The sequence below is a fragment of the Crotalus tigris genome, unplaced genomic scaffold, assembly GCF_016545835.1.
Source record: "Crotalus tigris isolate CLP2741 ecotype Arizona unplaced genomic scaffold, ASM1654583v1 scf7180000018184.2832721, whole genome shotgun sequence".
Lineage (NCBI taxonomy): Eukaryota > Metazoa > Chordata > Lepidosauria > Squamata > Viperidae > Crotalus > Crotalus tigris.
The window spans coordinates 2,530,026-2,552,662 of record NW_024096871.1 but is presented as its reverse complement, the minus strand read 5'-3'; the positions used below and the strand labels follow the sequence as shown (position 1 = coordinate 2,552,662).

The following is a 22,637-nucleotide window of genomic DNA, read 5'->3' as shown; positions in this document are numbered from 1 at the left end:
GACTGATCGGGCTGAGTAGACCAATCTCTCTTTGGCTGGTCTGACCGGGTAGACCAGTGCACATGTCTGTGAGCAGAGCAGTCCTGGAAAGACTGGGAAACAATTCCGCCAGCAAGTTCTGTTCTGTGGGCAAGGTTCCTCCAGTCGGTGGTGACTCAACCAAGATTGAGTCATCCTGCATGTCTCTGTGAGTCTCGCCAGACCCAGGAGACACAGACGCGCTGCAGCTGTCAGTTAGCTCGTGGCTCTCCTCTTGATCAGCAGCCAGGGTCTGATTAGCCTGCCGCCGATGCAGTTGGTCGATGTGGTGGCGCAAAATGCGCCCATCTTCCAAGACCACTTCATATGACAGTGGTCCTGACACCTTGCAAACCACAGCTACCACCCACGGTGCCCCTTGTCCATAGTTCCTTGCCCAAACTCGGTCGCCAACTTGCAAGTTCCTTGGGGGCTTAGGCTGTGCCATCTCTACTGCTACTCAGTCCAGATGGAGACGGTCCAACTTTGTAGTCAGCCAACATTCCCATCTCAGTTCTGCTGGACTATGGCCCATTGAAGTGCATGGAGTTGTGTGTTGGCAGAGCAAAAAGTCTGCCAATCTATAATGCCAATCGCTCTTTGTTATTCTTTTAAGCTCTTCCTTAGTTTTCCTGACTATCCTTTCCACTTGACCATTAGAGGCCGGGTGAAAGGGGGCAGAGGTAGCATGTCTAATCATGTTAGTCCTTAAGAAGAACTGAAATTCAGCAGCAGTAAATTGTACCCCATTATCTGATATAATTACATCAGGTAAGCCATATGTGGCAAAGATTCTGCGCAGTTCCTGGATGGTCCTGTTAGTAGTCATAGTGGGGACAAGTGCTACCTCAAGCCACTTGGAGTAACTGTCCACTACAATAAGGAACACCTGTCCTTGAAAGGGTTCTGCATAGTCTATGTGAATCCTAGACCAGGCGGTTTGTGTAGTCTCCCAGAGATGTACTGAGGCTTGAGGCATTTCAGGTCTGGTCTGCTGGCAAACCTGGCATCCTTTCATTTGAACCTCTATATCCTTATCCAACCCTGGCCACCACAGGTAGCTTCTCATGAGTGCCTTCATCCTGACTATTCCAGGATGTCCCTCATGCAGAGATTCTAAGACTCTTGCTCTTAATGTGTGTGGGACTATAACCCTACTTCCCCATAGAATGCATCCCTTGTATGCAGATAGCTCATCTTGTCTTCTGATGAAGCTGTGAAATTCTGTCCTAGGACTGATTCCTGGCCATCCCCATAGCACCCAGTTCAAAACACGACTGAGTGTTTTGTCAGTGGCTGTTTCAGCAGCCACATCCCCTGCGTGAAGGGGAGATTCTGGCAGATCCTGAATTGACATGATGCGTGCAGCAAGTGTGGGGTCTGGTTCTGAATTAGGCAAGGGCAACCTGCTGAGTGCATCAGCGTGGCCCATTTCCTTGCCAGGCTTGGACTAGCCTGTAATTGTAGGCTGCCATAAAGATTGACCACCTCAGCATCTGTGGAGAAAGGATCTGAGGAGTTTGCTTGTTTGCAGTAAACAGACCTAGAAGAGGCTTGTGGTCTGTAAAGCCCGTAAATGGGCAACCATAAAGAAAATCATGGAATTTCTTTATTCCAGCTACTATGGCTAATGTTTCCTTATCATTTGTGCATACTTTCTTTCCACAGGAGAAAGTGTCCTTGAATATTATGCTATGGGAGCTTGGCTCCCGTCAGCCATTAAATGGCTCAAAACTGCTCCAATCCCATATGATGAAGCATCACATGCAATACTGATAGGCAGTTTTTCGTTAAAGTGTGTCAACACAGAGTCTGAAGACAGCAGTGATTTGACTGCTTTGAAACTATTTTCATGGGCACTAGTCCACTGCCATGGTACCCTTTTATCCAGGAGCCTATGTAGAGGCTCTGCTAATGCAGCCTTGTGAGGAAGGAATGCACGGTAGAAATTTAGTAACCCTAAAAATGCTTGCAGATCCCCCTTTGACTTAGATCGGGGAGCCTTAAGCTTTGAGTCAGTGGGGTGTATTCCAGCAGCAGCAATTCGGAAAATGAGGAACTCTGTGGAGTTCACTTCTATTTGACATTTGTCTCTTTTGAGCTTCAGCCCTGCTTCGCGGAAGCGCTGAAGAACAACTTTTAGGCATCTGCTAATATTTCTGCTGACTCCCCAGCAATTAGAACGTTGTCAAAATAAGGACACATACCTGGAATATTTTTCAGCCCTAGGGCTACACCGACTCCAAACTGCAGGCGACGAACCTTGAATGCCCCTCTATGGGTAACTATTGTTTGTGTTTCAACAGTGGCATTATGCACAGGCAGTTGCTGATCTGCCTGTGCCAGGTCCAGCTTAGCGAATAAGTGACCTCCCTGTAATGATGCCAGGATGTGGCTAACTACAGGTACTGGATACGCATGCTGCCGAAGTGCCTTATTAATAGTGTACTTATAATCAGCGCAGATGAGCACCTCTCCATTAGGCTTAACTGGTGTGACTATGGGGTTTTCCCAACACTGCTGTCAACAGGTTGCAACACTCCCTGTTGAACAAGCTTGTCTAACTCTGCATCTATCTTGGGTTTAAGGGCAAAAGGCACTCTACAAGGCTTTACCCTGATTAGGGTTATGGTTGGATCAAGGTGGAGAGCAATTAGTGCTCCTTTGTATTAGGAAAATACAAATACAAAATTCAGCTGGGGCTGAATACATCAGCAAATTCCTGGCAGACAGCTGCCAAATCCACTGTTTTGGTTTTGTTGATGCCAGTCACATGGATGCCCAGGGCATCAAACCAGTCTAGGTCATTGGTGGTGAACCTATGGCACATGTGCCATGTCCCAGAGATGGCAACCATCCCTCTTCAACCAGCTGCCTGAGGTCCCATGTGGCCGGATGCATCCTGGCATAGCTGGTTTCCCTCCCCCCATCCCATCCCTCTTGGCCTCACATGCTCTCCTTTTCCTGCGCATGACCCACTGCATTGGCCCCTCAGTTGTAGGCAACTTGTCCAGCTCAAAGGCGGCTTCTCTGAACTGCTGGTGATGGGCTGTAGAGCCCCAGAGTGCACCGGTCGAGGAGCCAGCAGGCTGTGGCTGCTGACAGACATCGTCGACCTCCATGCACTTGGTGGCCTATGTGTGCAGGGGCCGATGGTGCCAGGCAGCAGCTGCCCAGGCTTCTGCCTTGCCTTGCCCCATGGCAATGGTACCCCCGCCCTGCCTCACCTCGACTCACCTCGCAGAATGAGCCTCCTGCCCACCATCCCACTTGCCAGAGATGCCCTGGATCTCCCCCCAGCCCTGCCCGACCCCCACAGGCATCCCTCACCATGAGCAACATCGAGGTGACCATGCCCACTTTGGCCACACCCACCCAGTTTTCCATGACCATGACAGCCACACCCACCCAGTGGGCCACATCCCACCTGGCACCTGGCGATAAATAAGTGGGTTTTGGGTTGCAGTTTGGGCACTTGGTCTCTAAAAGGTTCACCATCACTGGTCTAGGCCGATCAGGCTTGTGCACTGGCCTTCAATTATAGACACAGCTGACCCAGTGTCCAGTTCCATTGAGCATGGAACTCCTTGTAGCTTGATTCTTAGTCTAAGCTTTTCTTTTAGGGGGCGATGGGTTCCTGTTATGAGAATGCTCCTCCTTCCGGAGCAATATCCTACTCTGTTTTGCCCCTTTACCTCTCCTGGGGAAGTCTTCGGGTGGAGATTCCCTCTGGCAACCTTTACAGATGATAGCAATGTGGCCCTGTTTGCCACATGCTCAGTACACAGCCATATGAAACCTGCATTCTGAGTGCTGGTGCCATCCTCCGCAGCCAGGACAGCTAGGGAAGAAGGCTGCCTTGTCAAGTGGCTGCTGCCTTCTTCCTGGAAGCTTCTGCACTCGGTCGATCTTAATGTCTTCTGGGTCTTCTTTCTCTCTGAATCTTCATGATAAATAGCTGTCTGGCTTGGGGAATTCTTTGAGGGGCGTAAAGCCTTGACGGCTCCACCTGCAGTCTCTCCTGCCATCACTTCTTTCAGTGCGTCCTGGAATATCAAGGTCTCCTTTACAAACAGCCTTTGCTGTATGTCTCTTCTTCTCAGGCCACAAACGAGTTGGTCCCTGAGCCAATCCTCTAAATCTGGAAATTTGCAGAATCTGGACGTCTGTCGCAGTGCAGCCATGAATTCAGCAGCGGACTCCCTGGGCTGCTCTTCTCTCTGCTCGAACGCATGTCTCCATGCGATGATGGACAGTCTTGGTTCAAAGTTTTCTTTGAGTCTTCTTTTCAAGTCAGCGAAGGTAACTGACTCCAAAGTAGCAGGAGCGACTAGATTCTCTGCTATATCAAAAGTTGCTTGGCCGCATATACACAGCAACGTTGCAGCCTTGAGTCTGTCTTTCCTGACCTGCTTCACTCTCAGATAGTTTTTGACCCTGAAGGTATATGAACTCCATTGTTCTGGGTGCAATACATCGAATTTGGATAGCTTGCCAACTTTGGCCATAGCTGGCTGTTATTGCATCGCCAATGCCTTATGCTTCTAGGGGCTTTTGTGTGAATCCTAGGGATGGATCCCTTAGAATAGTGATGCCTCCAATGTTGCTTGCCGGCAGGCAGAAGGGGGGAACGCTGTTCCTATCAGAGCGCTGATGCCTGGTCTTACCCCTTAGTGACTCTTAGCTCTTAGTCCTCCAGCTCTTTCTTCCTTAGCAGCATAATCCCACCTTCGTCGCCACTGTTGTGTACTGGGAATGGCGAGCCATTGAAGACACAGGAGTGAAAGTAACAGCTCATTTATTCAATCCACACAAAGGCGGCTCTAGCAGCTGCTTGACTCATATTTATATGGATCGCCACTAGGTGGCAGCCAATGATTTTAAAGCATACATTCCCGCCTAAAACACAGGCTTGCAATATATGCAACAAACAATTAAGGATTTGAATTGAACATCTAACTAACCGTTTTATAACAGTCCTTATGAAATTAGGCTAATACACAACATTATGAATCCAAATTCCTGTCACATTCCCTATTGAGTGTCCTTGTGGAAAGCTGGCAGTGAGCAATGGAAACCCTCCCTCCCTTGGTGCACAAAGGGACTGAACCTTTTCTCCACTGATTTCTCCTTATAAGCTTCCCATAAGAAAGATTTTAGTAGTGAAAATGTTGAAAATGAGTGTGGCTGGTTGAGACAGCACAGTTGTGATGCTCAACAGAAGCTGTATAGTGGTGTTGAAGTGGCAATTCCCCCCCCCCATTTCATTCCCTTGGGAGTAATGAATCTCAGCATTTTCTAAGTTAGCCCATTTGAATTACCTTTGCTGACAAAGTTTTCCCTTATGATGCAGTAGTTCACTTGAGTTCAGGTTATAAAATATCTTGCAGACACAGAATTTTTTATTAGTATATAGATTAACTAAACATCTAGAGAACTGGCTGTAGCAACAAGCTGATTGGTATTATCTACCTTAGGGAATATCTATTGGGAAAAAAATCCAACTCATTCAAATTTATAAAAGCTGTTTCAGGGGTACATGGAAAAGTTCTGAAAGGAAGAGAGAAATTAGAATTCATCCTGGATTTTGTTCATTATAACTGAGGTAATACACATAAAAATCGGCAAATAATACCATTGCATTTTCAGCCATAACTCCACAGACATTTCTGTGTTATTTATAAATAGAAAATGGCAGAAACACGCATACAACTCTATTAATGACAACTTTTGTGGGATTTGACTCTGGAACCAAACAAGTTAATACTATATTATTTCCATTTAAATTTCCCCTGTACTTTATAATATAGCAGTAATAATATTTATTATAGTATTTTAATCAGAATGCATACATTGCCCTTTTACTGCAACTGTTCAAAGCACATTTGAAGCCATTATCAAAGGATTAAGCCCATTGGTCTATTTTGTACAATGCTGCCAGTTTGATGAGCAGCAGCTCTCCCAAATCTTCCATGGACCTACCCAGAAATGTTTGAAGTAGAAAATTACAGAGGCAAAAATTTTCCATCATCTCCATTGAAAGAAGAGCTTTATATGTTTTCTCCTTACCTCCCTCAAATACAGTACGGTATCATCTTGCAACAATTATTCTACCTGATTGCTACTGTTGGAGAGGTATTAGTTCATTCAGCCAATAGTACAGACTGAAATGCCAACTACATCTGGATCTTCTTCTGCCAGAGTCCCTCTAAAATCAGCAAAAATGCCTCTTTCTTTTCTTGTTTTCTTATGTCTTGGAGTTCACATCATATCTGATTTATTTACTATTGATATTACAGTTCCTATTAAAAAGTCTCTTTCAAATGAAATGATGACTACATGGATATGTTCAAGTAGCTTTCTTGTAACAGGATAGAAGTGGTTGTCATGCCCTTATCTTTTTCTAAATGAACTAATTATCTTATAGGAGGAACAGCTGGATCATTTCCAGTTGGTGTCATGATGGCATGGACAAAAGAAACCGGAGCTCCAGTTTCCTAGTCTGATTTCTCTCCGTCTGGAGACCCCAAGGGGTCGGAAAGTTGCCCCGGAGAGGTGACAAGGAAGAAGGGAAGCCTTGGGGTCTTGGAGCTGATGGTGGTTGGCCCAATCGAACTGAGGAAACTCTTCAAACAGATGGGAGAAAGGCTGCCTGTAAATGCACAGACAGCCCAAGTCATAGACAACCGGGAAAGAAAGTAAGTCGCGGCATGCTACTAAACAGCTGATTTTCAACAATGTGCTGATATCTGGGTGAGACTATTTTCTATTTCCTTTCCCTATGGATTTAGAAATATAAATCCCTGGATTGGACAATTTCCAAAAGCAAAGACCCCATGAAGACCTGGGAAGAAGGGAATTAAAAGTGGCAAAAAATCTTAGATGGGGGAATGAAATTAAGGAATATAAAAGAACATACAGAAAATGAAATTGGGACTGGTTTAAAGAAACTTTGTTAACCTTCATGATGTGGAAAAAAAATTTTTGTTTATTTTCTGTGAAAAAGCATTTTAAAAATCTTTTTAAACCTGGATATAGACATTACAATTAAATGAGGACATCTAGTGGTGAGAAGAAGATACTACAATAATACAAAAATATTAGAGAAATTGCTGACCTTGGATTAACACCTGTTTTAAACAAAAAGAACTTTGTGTGATTTTATACTACAAAAGGGTTTCTACTATGATATCTTCTGACCCTGGATATAACTATTATAGAAACTATTTGGAGACAGAGGGCTTTTTATATTTTTGAACTGATTGGAATATTTGGATTAGCCTAAAGCAGTTGGCCTTTTTATGGTTAGATTATAGCCTAAAGCAGCTGGCTTCTTTTCTTTTCTCCCTATGGATTTACAAAACTTACTCAATTGAAAAACGAGTGCACCAAATCTTATTAAAATTACGAAAAAAACCTCTTCTTCACCTTCTTCTGGAACATCTAGTCTGTCATGGTTCTGACAGATGAAACTCTTCAAAAGAACTTCGAGATATTGTTTACCTTAAAAAATCTTTTATTTGAGAAACAAAGTATTGGCACTACATAGTTGAAACCAAAAACTAAATTCCCCTTCCCTGGGTATAAAGTAGCAAAGCACAATTCCTTCCTCCAATAAACAGTCATAAATCACATTCCCCAATCAGTTTGAAGCGTGGGCTTTCTCCCCAGTTCTCCAGCCCACCAAAACTCTATCAACTCTGGGCCCAATGACCTTGGTTCCCATGGCTGAGTTATGATTAGCTGGACTCTCATCCACATTCCCCCTCCCAACATCAACAAACTCTAAAAGCAATAGAGGAAAATGGCTGCATTTCCATCTGTTGTCAAGGCAAGAACATCTGATATTAGCAGTGTTGACATCTGCCCCCCCTTACAAAAAGGACAAATCTTGTAATGCAAACAAAAGCACAGGTTAGGGGTTGCCTCTTGGTTTGTTAGGGTGTTTCTTATAGAACCTATTAATGAGTCTGTCAGCTTTTACATTGATAGATTTCACTCAGGTGGCCTCAGACAATGGATATCCCTTCCATTGTACTAAGTACTGCAATTTCCCTTTATAAAATTCTTGAATCAAGGATATGCTTTACTTCATAGTGAGTCTGTCCTGCCACTACGAGAGGTCCAGGTACCTTCTTAGGGAGAGGTCTTAAGGTGGAATCCCCAAAAGCTTTCAACAGGCTACAATGGAAAACGGGGTGAACTTTCCCCAAGAGCCTGGGAAGTTTTAGTTCTACCGTGACCGGGTTAATGATCCTTATAATGGGGAAGGATCCTAAGTACTTTGGTCCTAACTTCCTACTAGGTAACTTAAGCCGTAAATATTTGGTTGATAGATAAACCTTTTCCCAATTTGGAATGTCCTTTGGGGAGCCCTTTTTTATCTGTCTGTTTTTTGTATGTCTCGGAAGCCTTTTTCAAATCAGTTTTTGTGGTTTTCCAGACTTCCTCCCACCCCCTCACCCATTGATCAAGAGTCTGGGAAGTGGATGGTCCTTGGGGATATTTGGGTATTGGGCTGAACTCTTTTCCTGTGGCCACTTTAAAAGGCATGAAGCCGGTGCTGCTGTGAACAAAATTATTGTAAGCCCCCTCTGCAAAAGGGAGGTCAGTCCAGTTCATTTGTTGATAATCCACATAGCATACTGCTCCACTATTGAGTTCGCAGATTCAGCCGCCCCATTGGTAAATGGGTGAAAGGCCGATCATAGTCCTTGAGATGAGCTAATTAGTTTAAGAAAACTCCTCCAAAACCTAGCTGTAAACTGCACCACCCTGTCAGAGATTATTCATTTTGGTGTGCCATGCAGTCTGTAGATGTGTTTGAGGAAAATCTTGGTTAGTCATTGGGTGGACAGGAGCACTTTGCAGGTAATAAAGTGAACCTACTTTCAAAACAGATCTGTCACAGTCCAGATGACCGTATTTCCCCTACTTTCAGATAGGTCTACTATAAAATCCATAGCAATTTCTTCCCATGGTTGGGAAAGGTCCGCCACTGGTTGTAATAACCCAGAGGGTTTCCCCAGAATTCTTTTCATGGTGGCACATATAGCACAACTCCGGACATAGTTTTCTACATCCCGTTTCAACCCGGCCACCAAAATTGTCAACATATGAGGTGAAGTGTTTTTAAATATAAGCCTGTTTTACATCATGGCCATGACAGAGGGTGTTAAGGCAGAGGGTCTTGGGCAAGTACAGCTTTCCCCCTTTGTAAGCCAAATCACCCCTGCAAGTTAGGGAGGTTTGATTGTCCTTGAATCATTGGTTGGTGAGGAGCTTTCATTTTATTTTCTTTGCTTCAGGGTCATTGGGGTTTGGGGCTCTTGAAGGCAGGACTCTGCACAGCATGAGTTGAGAAGCAGTTTATGGAGTGGAAATAATGGCTTCATTAATCTCTTCATGCTGGCTCTTGTACTGGGGCAGTCTGTTTGGTCTAATATATGCACCAAACAATAAATAAGAAGAATTTTATCAAAATCTTCATAGAAGAAGGAATAGAAACGGAATATCAAAATATTTACCTAATAGGGATTTTAATGCAATAGTAGATGGGACACTAGATTATAAAAGTAGCAAAACAGGGAAACAAGGAAAAAAGAGACTATCTAAGACTTTTTTCAACATGGTAGAGGAAATTGGTGTACATGATACTTGGACAGAAACAAACCCAGAAAAACTACAATGTACATTTTACTCGAATAGTCATAAATCTTGGTCCAGAACTGACATGGTTTGGATGGTGCCTGAATTAAGAATCAATATGCAGGAAATTGAGATAGAATTAGGCACTTGGGCAGATCATAATCCTTTAAAAATGATGTGGAAAGGAACACAGATAAAATTAAGATGGACTTTGAACCAATCTATATTAAAAGAGAAAGAATTTACAGAATTAGCAACAAAAAATGGATTTTTTCCCCAAAGAAAATAAAAAAGAAGATACAACATTACAAAATGTATGGGACATGACCAAAGCATATTTACAAGGTAACATATATAGTGAAAAAGAAGAAAGAAGAAAAACAACAATGTGTGCCGTTAAGGGAAGAATTTAAAAAACTAGAATTTGAACTACAAATAAGTCCACAAAAGAAAGTACTGAAAAGACAAATGGAAATAATAAAACATAAATTAAATTTAATAGAATTAGAAAAACTGGCACAACAAATTAAAAGAGCAAAACAATTGTTTTTTGAAAATGCAAATAAACCAGAAAGATGGCTAGCTTACAAACTTAAAAAACAGAAGGATAAAAAACTAATAAGCAGAGACTTCTGGTTTGCACTCGTAGCGCATGGCCATGCGAGAGTGGACCTCTGCTCCCCATGGCTAATTTCGCCCTGCCAGGGGGGCCCTAGATGGGTCTGAAGTCACCCTGTAGAGATGACCATGAATGAGGGCACCCTATTGATCATGAATCTATGGCAATCACTTAGTTTGATCCAGGGAAAGCCCTCCGAACCCGACAGGAGAAAGGCTAGACTCATGCCAGCATCTAGCCCAAGCTACTGCAGCCGAAGTCCAAGAGCACTACCAAGAACAATGGTGAACAGTGTGCTTGGTACTGGTGAGAGTATTTGATCTTTTCTCCCTTATTTTATAACTAGACCCTGGGAAAGATCCCCAAAGCAAACAACTTCTGAAAGTGAGGGGAGGGGACTACATTCCCATTCCCCCCTAGATGGAAGCAGCAAATTAACCTTTAAGGAGGAAAGAAACTTTTTGAAATTAAATTCAAAATACTACAGTCTGATCAAACTTAGAAACTAAAACAAACCACTAAGATTATATTCTAAAGGATTTTGACTGAATTACATAAAAGAAGAAAAACTAATAAGAACTTTTTATCTGAAAGAGCTGGAAAATAAATATTTGCTGATGTCTAGTGGACAATGAGAATATAGCACATTAAAGACAATGCACAGAAACAAAGAAAAAAAATCTGTCTCCATGAAGTCTAATAACCTTTAAGAAGATAGTTGCTAAGGAACAGAGAAGAGATTGCATACTGGGCCGGCTGTAAGATTGGAAAGTGTTTGAAGGAAAAGAAATACTTTGATTGTGGTTTAAATTTACGAACTGTTTAAAAACTTTGATCTATGACAAATTATTGAGAAGGGAAGTTACAGGAAGGATTTAAGCTGGCTAAATATATTGAATTGACAATTGACTCCTGAAAGAAAGAATTGTTATAAAACATTGATTTTAGTGAAACCTCGACAACTATTTTTTGTATAAATGTGTCATGGAAAAGGACTAATGAAAACCACTAAAGGTGTCTGGTGTCTGCCTCCATCTATCTCCTTCACGTATATCCCAAAAACACAATGAAAACTTTCTATTTTTCAGATTGTTTTAGTCTCCAGACCTTTAATAATTTTAGTTACTCTTCTCTGAACTTTTTCCAAAGCCTCAACATCTTAGTTATACTATGGTGACCAAAATTGGTTGCAGTTTTCCAGGTGTGGTCTTATTAGGGTTTTTATAACACGGTACTAATACTTTGCATGATCTTGATTCTTTGCCTCTGTTTATACAACCCAGGATTGTATTAGCTTTTTTGGCTGCTGCTGCCACTAGGACTCTGAGATCCCTCTCACAGTTACTGTTTTTGAGCCAGGTGTTACCTAATCTGTACTTATACCTTTGATTTTACCTGCCTAAATGTAAAACTTTGCTTTTGTCCACATTAAAATTCATTTTGTTAGATAGGGTCCATTGTTCAAGTTTGTCAAGACCTTTTTGGATCCTGAATTTGTCTTCTGGGGTATTGGCTATTCCTGCCAATTTAATGTCATCTGCAAATTTGATGAGTTCCCCTTCTATTCCCTCATCTAAGTCATTTATGAAGATATTGAAGAGTACTGGGCCTAAGATGGAGCCTTGTGGTATCCCACCCCAGTGGATGTAATACCATTGAAGACTACTCATTGAGTGTGGTTTGTCAGCCAGCTACAAATCCACCTGGTGGTGATGTTGTCTATCCCACCTTTTTCTAGCTTACTAAGCAGCAGGTTGTGGTCTACTTAGTCAAATGCCTTAGTGAAATCTAAGTATACCATGTGCACAGCATTTCGCTGGTCTACTAATTTAGTCACTTTATCAAAGAATGAAATAATATTGGTTTGGCATGATCTGTTTTTAACAAACCAGTGCTGGCTGTTAGTTATAACTTTGTTTGCTTCTAGTTGTTTGCAGATCTGCTTTTTGATTTTCTTTTCCAGGATATTCCCATGAATTGATGTTAGGCTGATTGGTCTGTAATTCCCTGGGTCTGTTTTTCCCCCCTTTTTGAAGATGGGAACCACATCAGCCCTTTTCTAATCCTTAGGTCCTTCTCTGGTGCTCCAGGATTTTTGAAAGATATGATGCAATGCAGTGGTGGGATTCAGCCAGTTTGCACCACTTTGGCAGAACCGGTAAACTTAGTTTTGTGTCCCTCTTTCCATTTTTTGTACTTGTCCCTTTTGTCTTTCAGTTTGTCAGACAGAGCTTTGTGCAGCTGTTCTGTTTCTAGAGAATCCCCAATGCTGCTGCAGAGAATCTAGCCACCTACGCCATGATCACTGCCTGCTTATCCTTAAGCAGTCGCTGGAGATTAATACTTTCTGAACGACCAGGATACCTATCAATTATGGGGACGATATGGTTTTTCTGAATAGCTCTATAGAAGGAACATTGAAGGAGTTCCTTAGGCAGTGTTCTTTGGGCATAAGCACATACATGGAACATGTGTTGCATATCACAATATTATCAGTTGTGTGTTCCATGAGTTTGTGTTTGAAAACCCCTCTTTTTGGTTGGTGGATGTGCTTTGCTGTTAGCCTTGTTTCTACCTTCTCTGTTCTAGATAATTATGCCTATTTTTTCTCCCTGTCCTTTTTTCTGCCTGTTTGTGCTCATTTGTCTACCTTGTTATTTATTTAATTTTACTATTATGTTAGTTTTATTTATCCTTTTCTTCCCTCTATTTTTTAAAAAAGTTTTTGAACTCCAATTCCTCCCTACCTTATTATTTAAGATTTGCCTTGTTAAGATTTGCCTCTTTATTAGTCCTATTCCTTGATTTCTAATGTTCGGCTCTTGTCCTTATTATTTGCCTATTTATTTATCTTTTCTTTTCTGTCCTGTATTTACTTTTATTCTATACCATTTCAGACAAATCATTGTCCAATTTCTTCTTTAATGCCTCCAGTGTTGAAGCATTCACAATTTCTGGAGGCAAGTTGTTCCACTGATTAATTGTCCTAACAGTCAGGAAATTTCTCCTTAGTTCTAGGTTGCTTCTCTCTTTGATTAGTTTCCATCCTTGTCCTGCCTTCAGGTGCTTTGGAGGATAGCTTGACTCCCTCTTCTTTGTGGCAACACCTGAGATATTGGAACACTGTTATCATGTCATTCCTAGTCCTTGAACTCATGGACTACAATCTAGTTAATCAGCTTGTGTTTGGCTCTCTCTCAATTTTTTTTTCTGTCTCTTTCATATACATACACACATTTCCAATTTCTGTTAGAATGGAATGGTGAATTCCAATATATTTGAATACAATGAATATGCTTTCTTGAAATACAGAATCAGAAAAATGGTATGGGAAAAATAAAGTTCATAAGTATTTCCAAAATCACTATATAAGAAATGCTTTGTTAACGGTATGGGAAAAAATTAAAACTAAAATATATGTAAAAATTCCAGGGTGGTTATCAATGACGGAAGCATTTGTACATCCTGTTAAAGAATTTTAATTTCTCTATTGGTGAAAAAATAAATCAGAAGCTCTCACAGTTGACTGCATTTAGCTGATTCAAAATAACTTCTTTATATTCATATAAAAATATTTACAATACTATAAATTCTTCTTTACAGCAACATAGCTCAATTGAAGACTTCTTACAGAGAGATACAGAGACAAACCTGAGACTCGAAATCCAGCTCCTAAGTCAATACTGTTTTGCACAGACTCAGTAGCACTTTCTTCCCATTGAGTTACCACATGACTCTTCCTGCTCATGAATATTCCAACACTCCTCCCTTCATGACAGGAAGATACACCAGACCTATTGACTTAATACATTTTCCATAGTGAACATTACCCAATGGTTTAGTCATCATGTCTGCCAAATTATCCTCAGAAGAACAATGATGTAAACTAATCAATTTTCCTTTTACAGCTTCCCTGACATTACAATACTTAATGTCTACATGTTTACTTCTGTTCTTCACCCTGTCACCAGTTGCCATTTTTATACAGGCAGCATTAATATTACATTAATATTTAAATCTTGCAACAACTGTACATACTTATTTGGCAATACCTTTTTCTTATATACCCACTTACAACCCACAGCTTTGGTTCCTTGTGGCAAAGTCACTGATTTAAATATTTCATGGTCTCCCATGGATTTCATCTCTTTATCCATGGCCTCCTTCCATCTTTCTTGTTCAGCTTTTGGTAATGCCAACACTTCTTTATAACTTCTTGTCTCATACCACACATTGCAAACCTTTACCTTGCTGGCAGAATACCTGTCAGGCAGAATTCCTTTATTACATCACTCTGACCTATGTGGTATTAACTGCTCCTGTGTCTCAATTCTTTCTGGTTTCATGTCTTGTTCAGCCTCTTCTCCCTGAACATTGACATCTTCAATAATCATTTTTATCATTAGATGAGTTATTGTCATTAAATAGATCACTGTCATTAAGTGAGACATACCCAGAATTTGCATTAATTCTGTCCCAATTTTGTTCTGCAAAATTAGCAGACCTTGAAATTACAATTCTTTTATTTCCATTGCTAAAGCGATATTCTTTTGACCCTGGCTCATAGCCCACAAACCTGAGCTTTCTTGCCTTTTTCTGTCCCTTTCTTCTGATTGCTTTTGGAATATGTACCCATGCAGTACTTCCAAAAATTCTCAAATGTGCCAGTGATGGCTTTCTCCCATATAGAATGGCATATGGAGTATTATTAATGGAGGAACTCCCCAGCCTGTTAACTATATAATTTGCAGTCAATATGGCTTTTCCCCAATATGACCTGCTCATACCAGAATCCTCTAATAATGAATCTTTCATTGTTTGCAAAACACTATTCTTTCTTTCAACTACACCGTTCTCTGCTGCTGTGTAAGGATTTGTACGTCTGTGACTTATCCCCAACTGCCCCAACCATTGTTGGAATTTAGTTGACATAAATTCAGTACCTCTGTCAGTTTGCAACTGACACAGTTGTTGTCTGTACCGTCTCTCTACAAAACTTACCCACTGTTTGAATTGTTGTAGCACCTCTGTCTTTGCTCTAAGCAAGTAGCAAAAACTATACCTGCTATAATCATCAACAATTACCAGTGCATATTTTGCTCCTCCCAAACTGGCTTGCATAGGTCCCACCAGATCTGCATGGACCAGCTCTAGAACTCTTTTTGTTTGTCTTGTGCTACATTTATTAACTGGGAATGCTTTTGACTTTGATGCTTTGCATACTGCACAGTCCAAATATGTTTTGCATCCCTTCAAATTTAGCCCTTCTGCAAAATCTTGCATTTGCTGCAAAATTTTAAAGCTTGCATGTCCAAGTCTTCTATGTAGAAGATGAACATATGAATTATGCTCTGCAACATTCTTAAATATATGGGAACATTGAACCTTTTGTCCCTGCAATACATATAGATTATCTTCCTTTATGCCCTCTGCACAAATATTCCCATTCCTTTTGATGAGACACTTCCCATTTACAAAAATGATCTTAAAACCTTGTTTGTCTAATTAGACACACTTAACAAATTATGTTCCATCTCAGGTACACAAAGCACATTGGTAAACTTTGATCCCAAATATGGAATTTTGACATCACCTTTTCCGATGACTTTTGCTTTCTGGCCATTTGCCAAAGCCACAGCTTCTTGTGCTACTGGAACAAACCTGCAAAATAATTCAGAATCATTAACAATTGTTTGACTTGCCCCACTATCTGTTAGCCACTTGTCTCTGTTGTTGCTATAGCAAACTTTTGCAACACCAAAATGTTCCTTTTGCAAATCAGTCCTTTTTGGTTGCACAAATGTCCTTCGCTGCAAACAGTTCCTCTGCAAACAGTTCCTTTGCAAACAGTTCCTTTTCAGATGTGTCTTTGCTCCACAAATGTAGCAATTCTTTTCTCGCTTAGCTCTCTGCCTGCAAAATGTTTCTTCTTCAGAGACTTACAGTCTGGACCCCCTCCTCAGGAATTTCACCTCCTCATGGTTGCTTCTAAAATGGAGCTTTTCTTGTTCATTAAGCAAACATGCCTTTAAAGCCTCAAAATTTAAGTCTTACTCTTCTTTACACTCAAATATGGCAGAAACTGTGTCCCAGGTTTTATCTAAACTGTTCAACACCAATAAAACCTTCTGGGACTCAGGGAATTTTATCCCACATTGTTCAAAGTCCAAAAATAAACTTTGTATTTTATTTAAATGCTGTTCCACAGATTCACCTGGTTGCAAACAGGCCCTGTAAAGTTTTCTTGACAATTGCACTATACTGCATGCAGAAACATTCATGTGCACAGCTCTCAACTTCAACCAAATCTCCTTTGCAGTCTTTAAATTTGCAACATTTAGAAATTGTTCATCATCTAAATTCAAGATGAGATAAGCCATTGCTTGATCGTGACTCTTCTGATCAGCAGCTTGTGATGGATTTTCTACAATATACCACAGCTTTTTAGCTTTCAGCAAACATTCCATTTTTGCAGCCCATATAATGTAATTCTTCTGGCCCAAACGAGGCACACAGCTTTCCTTAAATTCCATTGCAGCCATTCTGCTAATTCTGTCTTGTTCTTATACTTTCTAAACACAGGCAATTTCTTTCAGCTTTAAATTACAATGAAGTCCTTAGTAAGCTCTGGGCCCATAACCTGTTAGATAATTTTAATTTCTCTATTGGTGAAAAAATAAATCAGAAGCTCTCACAGCTGACTGCATTTAGCTGATTCAAAATAACTTCTTTATATTCATATAAAAATATTTACAATACCATAAATTCTTCTTTACAGCAACATAGCTCAATTGAAGACTTCTTACAGAGAGATACAGAGACAAACCTGAGATTGAAAATCCAGCTCCTCACTCAATACCTTTTGCACAGACTCAGTAGCACTTTCTTCCCATTGGCTCACTGAGTTACCACATGACTCTTCCTGCTCATGAATATTCCAATACATCCAAACTTGATAGACTTTGAAAAAATTTGGACATATAGAGATATTCTAAATATTGACAGGAATTTAAAATCTAAACAAGAACTGGAAAATCAGAGTATCAACCTGCCACGGTGGCACATTTACAGATGTAAAGTAGATATGAAAAAGACGTGAAACTGTATGGATTTTATAAAGAACAAACTCTATTTGATAAGATTTTGTTAACTTCAGATGAGAAATTAATTAAGAAAATGTAAAAAATGTATAATTTTTTGTTGATTCTGGAAATGGAAAGTGAACAAGTTAAAGAAACAATGATAAGATGGGCGAAAAACTTTGGTTATAATATAGAACTAGAAAAATGGCAAAAATTATGAGAAAGAAATTATAAATTGACAATGTCAACCTCGTATAAAGAAAATTTATATAAAATGTTTTATAGATGGCACTTGCCACCAACAAGATTAGTAAAAATGTTTAAAAATATGCCAGATAGATGCTAGAAATGTAAGTATAACTCAGGTACTTATTATCATGTTTGGTGGACATGTGGTAAAGCTAATGTTTACTGGAAAAAGATGCATGCTTGGTTAGAAAAAATGTTGGAAGAACATGTTGATTTTAAACCTGAACTTTTCTACTAGGTATAATGCCAGAAAAGATTAACAAACAAAGCCTATATTTGATTTTACATGTCACAACAGAAGCAAGAATAATTTCTTGTGCAATATTGGAAAAATGAAGGATTATCACCAGAGGAAGAATTAATCAGAAAAATATTGGAATGCGCAGAGATGGACAGATTAACTATGAGACTGAAAGATAAAGAAGAAATAGAATATTACCAAACTTGGATCTATTTTATCAATGGCTAGAGCAGTGGTGGCAAACCTATGGCACGTGTGCCAGAGATGGCACTCAGAGCCCTCTCTGTGGGCATGTGCACCGTTGCCCCACCCCACCTCCTCACCAGCAGCCCCCCAGAGGAGAGTTGTCCCTGAGCATGGTTCATGCAGAGCAGCACAGCCAAGGGCATGGCAGCCAGGCAGTGGGGACAAGACTCTGCCCTCGTACTCTGTCACATGCAAATGATGCAGCAGGGCATGGGCGGAGGGTATGGCCACCATGGTGCTACTGGGCTGCCTGGGCGATCTGCTGCAGTGGGCCATGGACGTGGTGGGTGGCCATGTGGGTGGGCGGGGCACAGAGCGGGGGTGGACGGGGAGGTGGGGGTGATTTTGGGGCACTTGGTTTCTAAAAGGTTCGCCATCACTGGGCTAGAGGAAAGAATGAAGGATTAGGAAATGAATATGTATTAATGTTTTTAAACCCAGACACCGTGTTGGTTGAAAAATTAATATATGTATGTAACAGAAAATTAATAAAATCTTTATAAAAAAAGAAAAGAAAATGGAAATCTTAAATGTTAACTCATCCATGCATTTAGGATGATACAAATCTGATCAGTTATAAAGTTCAGTTTCTTTCCATTTGAAAAAAAAACCCATTATAAGCCAAATCTTTCCCCTCTCAAAATGAATCTGCTAAGTGAGAAATTTCTGCTGAAAATTCAGAGATAAAATGATATGGTCTTTATATATTATATCACAACTGAGAAACTAAAGCCATTGTTTGTTATTCAGCAAAGCAGCCATGGGTACTTTTTTGGCAGTACCACGGGCTGCCAAATCAGATTTTTTGTTTTTTTTCTTTCTAAATGAAAGCAATGAAATAAAATGAGTTTGGTCTATCATCTCACTGTTATCTAGTGAAAAAAAAGAGCAATAGTAATTCCAAATCTTTCTTTGGTGTTGTCATCACATTGTTGTAATCTGCCCTCTACATTATAGTGATGCTCTGACTTAAGGCATCTCATAAATTTCCTGTTTCCTATTCATGTTCATGGCAAAACTTTAGTATTTTTTCTAAATTTATATGAAAATTTGGATAGATTTTTTATTCACCCATCCATCTAAATATACACTTTCTCCAAGCCTGGTATATTTCAAATTCTGAAAATCAATGCTTTTGCCTGACATTGAACCAAGTTCTGATTTTATGGAAGAGAGAACAAGCTTTGTCAATAATTCATTTCCAAAATGTTCATCTCACATTCTTTGACTTCTGCAGAGTGTGGAGCATTTCTAGAAATAGATGCTGGTTTGACATTTGACCAGAAATACAGGAGATATGTAAATAGGATTATGATATGTTGCCATTGAGCTGAAACTAAATGGTTGGAAGAACGTAAAGGTATCAGCTGATGTTAATTCTTTTGCTTTGTGTTTATTTTTCACTCTTGGCTTAATGCCAGTCCAGTCCTAAAGATTTGGAGCAGCTTACAACAAATCCATTGAAAGTAATATAAAAAGAATAATTTAAAAAAACCTAGCAACAGCAGGTAATAACAATCAGCCTGATGAATCTCTGCTGGTATCATACTCATTTGTCCCCACAATGTTTTTTAAATGATATGTTTCATGACTATTTTAAAATCCAGTACTTTATTATCACTTGGCATTCTCTTGCCACAACCAGTATTCTGTGCCTTCTCTTACTTGTAACTGTTTGAAAAATTACAATGTGACTGGCTGACATTAGCTGATCCATACAAAAATGCCATGTCCTTGCAAGAGATGATTCACAATTTTAATTGAACTAAACTAAACTGATTTGCCCCTTTATGGATTACTGCCTTGTCGTAACGAAGGGGCTTGCGTAACTCAATGAAGCTATAAGCTATGCCGTGCAGGGCCACCCAAGACAGACAGGTTATAGCAGAGAGTTCTGACAAAATGTGATCCACTGGAGAAGGAAATGGCAAACCACTCCAGTATCTTTGCCATGAAAACCCCATGGACAGTACTAAAAGGAAAAAAGATATGACGCTGGAAGATGAGCCCCTCAGGTCGGAAGGTGTCCAATATGCTACTGGGGAAGAGCAGAGGGCTAGTACTAGTAGCGCCAGAAAGAATGAAGCGACTGGGCCAAAGCCGAAAGGACGCTCAGCTGTGGATATATCTGGTGGTGAAAGGAAAGTCCGATGCTGTAAAGATTTTTTCTCCATAGGAACCTGGAATGTAAGATCCATGAATCAAGGCAAGCTAGACGTAGTCAAAAAAGAGATGACAAGACTGAACATCGACATCTTAGGAATCAGCGAACTAAAATGGACAGGAATGGGTGAATTTAACTCAGATGACCATCAGGTATACTACTGTGGGCAAGAATCCCTCAGAAGAAATGGAGTAGCCTTCATAGTCAATAAAAGAATAGGAAAAGCAATACTGGGATACAATCCCCAAAATGACAGAATGATCTCAATTCGAATCCAAGGCAAACCATTCAATATCACAGTAGTCCAAATCTATGCCCCAACCACTGGTGCTGAAGAGGATGAAATTGACCGGTTCTATGAAGCCCTACAGCACCTTATAGAATTAACACCAAAAAATGATGTCCTTATCATCATGGGGGATTGGAATGCTAAGGTAGGAAGCCAAAAGATAACCGGAATAACAGGCAAGTTTGGCTTTGGAGTACAAAATGAAGCAGGGCACAGGCTAATAGAATTTTGTCAAGAGAATACGATGGTCATAACAAACACTCTTTTCCAACAACCCAAGAGACGGCTCTACACATGGACATCACCAGACGGTCAACATAGAAATCAGATTGACTATGTGCTCTGCAGCCAAAGATGGAGAAGCTCTATACAGTCAGTAAAAACAAGACCAGGAGCTGACTGTGGCTCAGATCATGAGCTTCTCGTTGCAAAATTTAGGCTTAAATTGAAAAAAGTAGGGAAAAGCACTAGGCCACTCAGGTATGAACTAAATCATATTCCTGATGAATATACAGTAGAGGTGACAAATAGATTTAAGGAACTGGATCTGATAGACAGAGTGCCTGAAGAACTATGGATGGAAGTTCGCAACATTGTACAAGAGGTAGCAACTAAAACCATCCCAAAGAAAAAGAAATGCAAGAAAGCAAAATGGCTGTCTGAGGAAGCTTTGCAAATAGCTGAGGAAAGAAGGGAAGCGAAAGGCAAAGGAGAAAGAGAAAGATACACCCAATTGAATGCAGAATTCCAGAGAATAGCTAGAAGAGATAAGAATGCCTTCTTAAATGAACAGTGCAAAGAAATAGAAGAAAACAACAGAATAGGGAGGACCAGAGATCTCTTCAAGAAAATTGGAGATATGAAGGGAACGTTTCATGCAAAGATGGGCATGATAAAGGACCAAAATGGCAGAGACCTAACAGAGGCAGAAGAGATTAAGAAGAGATGGCAAAACTACACAGAAGAACTATACAAGAATGAGCTTAACATCCCAGATAACCACAATGAGATGGTCATTGACCTCGAACCAGACATCCTAGAATGTGAAGTGAAATGGACCTTAGAAAATCTGAGCAACAACAAAGTTAGTGGAGGTGACAGTATTCCAGCTGAGCTATTCGAAATCTTAAAAGACGATGCAGTAAAAGTGCTACACTCAATTTGCCAGCAAATTTGGAAAACTCAACAGTGGCCACAGGATTGGAAAAGGTCAGTTTACATTCCAATTCCAAAGAAAGGCAATGCCAAAGAATGTTCAAACTATCGCACCATTGCACTCATTTCACATGCTAGTAAAGTTATACTTAAAATCCTACAAGCTAGACTCCAGCAGTATGTGGATCGAGAACTACCAGAAGTACAGGCAGGATTTCGAAGAGGCAGAGGAACTAGAGATCAAATTGCCAACATACGCTGGATCATGGAGAAAGCTAGGGAGTTCCAGAAAAACATCTACTTCTGCTTCATTGACTATGCAAAAGCCTTTGATTGTGTGGATCACAACAAATTGTGGCAAGTTCTTAAAGAGATGGGAGTACCAGACCATCTCATTTGTCTCTTGAGAAACCTATATGCGGGTCAAGAAGCAACAGTGAGAACTGGACACGGAACCACTGATTGGTTCAAAATTGGAAAAGGAGTCCGGCAAGGCTGTATACTGTCGCCCTGCCTATTTAACTTATATGCAGAGCACATCATGAGAAAGGCAGGGCTAGATGAATCAAAAGTTGGAATTAAGATTGCCGGGAGAAATATCAACAACCTAAGATATGCAGATGATACCACTCTAATGGCAGAAAGTGAAGAGGAACTAAAGAGCCTCTTGATGCGGGTGAAGAAGGAGAGTGCAAAAGTTGGCTTGAAACTCAACATTAAGAAAACCAAAATCATGGCATCCGGCCCTCTCAATTCCTGGCAAATAGATGGGGAAGAAATGGAGGTAGTGACAGATTTTATTTTTCTGGGCTCCAAGATCACCTCAGATGGGGACTGCAGCCAAGAAATTAAAAGACGCTTGCTCCTGGGGAGGAAAGCTATGGCAAATCTAGACAGCATACTAAAAAGCAGAGACATCACCCTGC

The 22,637-nt window shown here is 40.5% G+C and overlaps 1 protein-coding gene across 1 annotated transcript; it reads right to left on the bottom strand.

Moving 5' to 3' along the window:
* Positions 1-478: 478 nt before the first annotated feature.
* On the bottom strand, positions 479-1,450 carry LOC120310445 (uncharacterized protein K02A2.6-like). The gene has a single exon (XM_039348842.1). It carries the CDS (start codon positions 1,448-1,450, stop codon positions 479-481), a length of 972 nt encoding a protein of 323 aa, XP_039204776.1.
* Positions 1,451-22,637: the final 21,187 nt, after the last annotated feature.